The 6,000-nt window shown below is 40.6% G+C and overlaps 1 protein-coding gene across 1 annotated transcript in view; it reads left to right on the forward strand.

Annotated features, from left to right (window-relative positions):
* The window catches only part of LOC108633317 (transmembrane gamma-carboxyglutamic acid protein 1-like), a 142,849-nt gene extending 137,259 nt beyond the window's left edge, over positions 1-5,590 (forward strand). The window contains exon 4 of the mRNA XM_018043688.1: positions 5,483-5,590. Within this exon, the coding sequence (XP_017899177.1) occupies positions 5,483-5,590 (108 nt within the window). The remainder of the gene's footprint in view (positions 1-5,482) is intronic.
* The last annotated feature ends 410 nt before the right edge of the window (positions 5,591-6,000 follow it).

Here is a 6,000-nt window from a genome sequence, read left to right on the forward strand (position 1 = left end):
TGCTTTGTAATGACTGCTGCTGGACCCCAGGATCTGAGGAACCCAAGAAAATCTTCGCTGAACTCCTGGCACCCATGAACATAAGAGCCTTCTCTACTCATGAAATATCTAAATGTCAGATGAAACCAGAGTTTTCTGAAATTTCTTCAGATATAACCTGGATTTGTGTGTCTGTACCTGGGCAAGATATACATGGTGGCTTTTTATAAAATAGGCAAAACTGCAAAGTTTTCCTCTAGTATTTAGACAGCAAATAGGTTGATCAATGTAACTTCAATGTCTAATCCATCAGGAGGCATTATTTTTAAAGTAATGAATACTTATGAGACTATAGGAGACAGTTCAATCTTAAAGTATGTATTATGTAAGTAAAATCTATTTCTGTGAGTTTTAAGAGTAGCAAATTTGTATGCTGTGTTCATTAATTTATCATTTTGTATTTCTTTTATTTCATTTTTATAATCAGGTTTATTGAGATATGATTTAGATACAGGAGAATTGGCCATTTTCAAGTCCACAGTTTGATAAATTTTGGCAACTATAAAGTCATGCACCCACCACCATAATCATAAGATTTAACATCTTCCCAAAGTTCCTTCATCTCCTTTTATAACTAACCCTACCTCCCAATTCCTTAGCATTGATCTAATTTCTCTTCCTATAGTTTCACTTTTTCCAGGATGATGTCCCATAATAGAATCATACTGTATGTTAGTCTTTTGTGCCTGACTTTCTTCACTTAGCATAAGGCATTTGAGATCTTTTCATATTTTTACCTATACCAGTAGCTTGCTCCTTTTTAATGTTGAGTAGTAGTCCATAGTCTGTTGTCTGATATAATCAGTTTATTCATTCACCAGTGGAGACACACTTTGGTTATTTTCATTTGGAACTATTATGAACAAAGCTGCCATGAAATATAAGTCTTTGTGTGAGGATGCTTTCATTTCTCTTAGGAAAATACATAAGAGTAGGTATTCATTTTATTTTCAAATGAATATGCACACAAAATAATATATGAAAAACTATAATTATATGTATGAAAGAACACATAATATTCACTGCAGAAATTTCATTCTTGCAAATGAGACAAATCTCTTCATTAGCTGAAAAACCCTAGCTGTTACGTGAACTAAGTCTTTTCATTTCAGCAAGACTGCTGCTGCTGCTGCTGCTGCTGCTAAGTCGCTTCAGTCGTGTCCGACTCTGTGTGACCCCATAGACAGCAGCCCATTAGGCTCCTCTGTCCCTGGTTTTCTCCAGGCAAGAATACTGGAGTGGGTTGCCATTTCCTTCTCCAATGCATGAAAGTGAAAAGTGAAAGGGAAGTCACTCAGTCGTGCCCGACTCAGCGACCCCATGGACTGTAGCCTACCAGGCTCCTCCTTTCATGGGATTTTCCAGGCAAGAGTGCTGGATTGGGGTGCCATTGCCTTCTCCATCAGAAAGACTAGCATGTGTTTAATATTTGATAATTTGGTCTTTTCTGAAGCTTCCAGAGAAATAATTCAGAACTTTCAATGGCACTTTTCAATTTAACATTTTGCTTTCCTTTGTATATTTTATAATTTTTATTTTATGTTAGAGTATAGTTGATTAACAATGTTGTGTTAGTTTCAGGTGTACAGTAGTTATACATATACATGACTCTATTCTTTTTCAAATTCTTTTTCCTTTTAAATGATTACAGAATACGGAGTTTCCTGTGCTATACAGTAGGTCCTTGCTGGTTATCTATTTTAAATATAGTGGTGTGTACATGGCAATCCCAAACTCCCAATCTATCCCTCCCCCATATATTTTAGATGAGGTATAGTATGTGTTGCCTGTACAGTACTTGGCTCTTTTGCAAGGATATTGAACTTGAATTTTGAATTTCAAGGTTTTAAAAACCTTTGTAAAAAATACATTTCAAAATTTTTCCAGAGAATAATAATTTACCAAGTTTCCTCATTATAAGCAAAACTCCTTAAAATAAAATTTGTCAATCAAGTAAAAAAATATAAAATGTAAAAAATTAAAAATATAAATTTAGTTTTATTACCATGTGATACAGAGTTGAAAAGCAGTGGTAAGAAGTTTGAACAATTACAATAGATTTTTAGAGTATCTTTCCATTCTAAAGTTATTCTTAATTTGAGAAGTAGTTTATCCTTGAATCCACAGGATCAGAGACCAGGGTGTCTCCTTCAGCTCTCTTAGCAGCTCATGACTTCAGCCTTCTGCCTGTAACATTTGGAGCAGGGCGGACATCTAGAGCTGTCTAGACCAATCAAATGCACATCTATAGAAAGCTAGACTGGAACTGAGCTAACGCTTTTTGTGTGAGTGTGTCTGAGTCATTTTGTTCAGGGGCTGTGAGATAGCTATTTTTCCACCATTTAACTGAGAAGCAGAGAACATTCATCTGCAAGAAGAAATAATGCAGAAATGCAGAGGACCAAGAAGTGAGATGATCATTCCCACTGACTTTCTCAGCCCTGGTTCAAGTCTGTAGTTTCCAGTGGTTCCTGAGGTCCAGAATTCAATCTTTTTCTTGTGATCCAAGACACAATTGAAGAACAAAATTTTAGTTTTCCTGAGTTTCTTATGATTTCTGTCACTTGCCTTCAAAGTTTCTAAGTGCTAGAGCTATTTCTGAGTCCAAGCTCACTTTGTTCGCCACACGAGAAGCCAGTGAATCTGAGGGACAAAGAGTTGAGGAAACGAATACAACTTTATTTGGAAAACCAGCTGACCGGAAAGATGGCAAGCTACTGTCTCAAAATAATCATCTTGTTGGGGTCTGGATGCCAGGTTCTTTTATGGATCAGAGATGGGGAGAAGTGAGGAAAGAAAGTAAAAATGCCATTTAATCTTGCAAGTATCTCCTAGAATGGCAAGCCTCAGGCAGTAGGATGTGTTAATTTCTTCCTTCTTGCCATCTACTGGTGGACAGAGTTCTGAACAAAGGCACTTTAGCTTAACAGTCAGAGGGGCAGGGTTCCCTGAGACAGGCCATTATGTGTGATTATAATAACAAAAGCAACCGAGGATACAGATCTAGCTTCAGTTCAGTTCAGTCCTCAGTCTTGAGTCTTCTCCAACACCATAGTTCAAAAGCATCAGTTTGTTGTAGCCATACATTCCGGGAAACAAACTCACTCAGAAGGACAATGCAGATAGATAGTGGAGTGCAGTTTATTACACCAGTGGGCCCAAGGCAGAGTCTCCTCTTAGCCAAGGACCCCGGCCAGTTTTTGTGAAAACATTATATACCCTAAGCATATGTGTCTAAACCCACCTCCCCAAATTCCCTGAAACTAGTCTGAACAAAGGAAAAAGAAAAATACAATACAGAAAAAAAAAGAAAGATACAATCAAAATCAATCCATGATTCATATGCCTTAAACCTAGGTAGTTAACAGTGGACAAATATCAATAGGCTTCTGGTCATTCCCCACTAAGCATAATAGAATGTATGATTCTATTCGGTTACACAGATAATTAGGGTATTCTTTTAGGTGATGAAGAGCCCCAGGGCTCTTCCTTCCAGGGGCCTGGTTTTCCAGTTGGTATGTTGTTTCCATAGATACTGGGCATATAACTCAAAGTCCACAGCCCAGCCCAAGATGGAGTCCTGCTTTCAAGACAGAGCTTGTTCTGTTTCTCTCCTTCAAATTCTTTGGTGCTCAGCTTTCTTTATAGTCCAACTCTCACATCCATACATGACTACTAGGAAAACCTTAGCCATGACAGTAGTCATGTATGGATGTGAGAGTTGGACTGTGAAGAAAGCTGAGCACTGAAGAATTGATGCTTTTGAACTGTGGTGTTGGAGAAGACTCTTGAGAGTCCCTTGGATTGCAAGGAGATCCAACCAGTCAATTCTCAAGGAGATCAGCCCTGGGTGTTCTTTGGAAGGAATGATGCTAAAGCTGAAACTCCAGTACTTTGGCCACCTCATGCGAAGAGTTGACTCATTGGAAAAGACTCTGATGCTGGGAGGGATTGGGGGCAGGAGGAGAAGGGGATGACAGAGGATGAGATGGCTTGATGGCATCACTGACTCGATGGACATGAGTCTGAGTGAACTCCGGGAGATGGTGATGGACAGGGAGGCCTAGAGTGCTGCGATTCATGGGGTAGGGAAAAGTTGGACACAACTGAGCAACTAAACTGAACTGAACTGAACTAGGCTGGTCATAACTTTCCTTCCAAGGAGTAAGTGTCTTTTAATTTCATGGCTGCACTCACCATCTGCAGTGATTTTGGAGCCCAGAAAAATAAAGTCAGCCACTGTTTCCACTGTTTCCCCAACTATTTACCATGAAGTGATGGGACCAGATGCCGTGATCTTAGTTTTCTGAATGTTGAGCTTTAAGCCAACTTTTTCACTCTCCTCTTTCACTTTCATCAAGAGGCTCTAGTTCTTCTTCACTTTCTGCCATAAGGGTGTTGCTATCTGAATATCTGAGGTTATTGATATTTCTCCTGGCAATCTTGCTAGATCTCCTGGCAGATCTAGCTTGGAAGAGTCTAAATTGCCTCTTCCTGGTTACTGAACAAGGCATCTTCCATTACTTTCCCACTAACTAGTTATGGGATCAGGTAAGATTCTCAAATTCTCTGGGCTCTGGTACTTTCTGAATTTGGTAGATTAAGAACATAGGATTTGGAATTAGTCCAAACTGACTTCAGATGTAGATTTCACCACTTTTCTGTTTCTGTAAGCTGAGGTAAGTTTCATACTTGAGTGCAATTTTCTCTACTGCAAGAGGGACAATAACACCTTAAAATGTCTCTGAGACTTTCATGAGAAAATAATTATAAAGCAAGTAAGGTCATTCCTACTGCATAGTAAGAATTCAATAAATGATGACAATTGTCATTACTAATAGTTCTGTAATTTTTCCTTCCCTCACTCTTTTTCTTCCTTCCTTTCATAAATATTTTGTTTTTCTATGAGCTACATCTGGGGTTAAGGTTAAGCACACATTCCTCTAAAGAACTGGAATTCTCACTAGGAAGACACATTCATAAACAGAGTCACTGTGTCACATTCCAGGACAGTGACAGACGTGTGTATGGGGGGGCATTCACCCACAAGGAAAGCTGAGGAGAGATGCAACCTGAGTGCATACAGACCTTTCAGAGACTCATTGCCAATGAAAGGAGTGGAGGGGCAGATGAGGGGTGTGGGCCACAGCTATCCGGACTTGAAAACCTGCAGGGCAAGCTCTTTAGGAAGACCTTCTTGAGATCTGATGATTTTAGCTAAGACCCTGAGGTCAGACATACCCTGATGGTGTCGAATTCCTGGGAACAATCAGTCTGGGGTGGGGGTGGGGGGATGCTAAAGTCCCTGACCTAACCCTTCTAAGAGTGACACAAGGTTACCATATGGTCAGCAGGCAAATGATCAAATGTTCTCTGATAGGCCCTCCTCTAACAGCCTGTAAAACTTTGTTGCTCCGAAGGCAAATGTTTCCTTAACGTGTAGCCTATGGCCTTTCTTCCACTGACTGGTGCCCGCTGCCCAACTTCACAGAACTCACTAACACATACCAGCAACAAGACTGACTTCCCTAAAAGTCCACCTCCAAACTAAAGTGCTCCACTCCCTCATTCGAGTTAGATCAGCATTGCAGTTTGGTGGCCTTTGAATAAAAGTCAATTGCTTTGGGGGTCTTTTCTAAGTCAGAAGTAGGCTGACAGCTTCCTGGCAAACACGCTGATGTTGCTGGAGCTTTGTGTGGATGGAGACCCACAGGCTCGTCCCCACAGACAGCTAGGAGTGGCTGTAGCCGCTGAGCTCACGCAGTGCCCACCTCGGACTTCAGGCATGCTCTGCCTAGGAGCAGCCTGCAGAGCTCTGTCTGAGAGCTGTGCCCATGTCCTGGGGCAAGGACCTGATGGAGAAGACTTTGTCTTCCACGTAACCAATCTGTTTCCAGAGAGCGCCTTGCAGATGATCTCACCCACTCTCAGTTGGTGAACTGGCAGGACTTCCTGAGAGTA

This window comes from Capra hircus (assembly GCF_001704415.2).
Source record: "Capra hircus breed San Clemente chromosome X unlocalized genomic scaffold, ASM170441v1, whole genome shotgun sequence".
In the NCBI taxonomy this organism is placed as follows: domain Eukaryota; kingdom Metazoa; phylum Chordata; class Mammalia; order Artiodactyla; family Bovidae; genus Capra; species Capra hircus.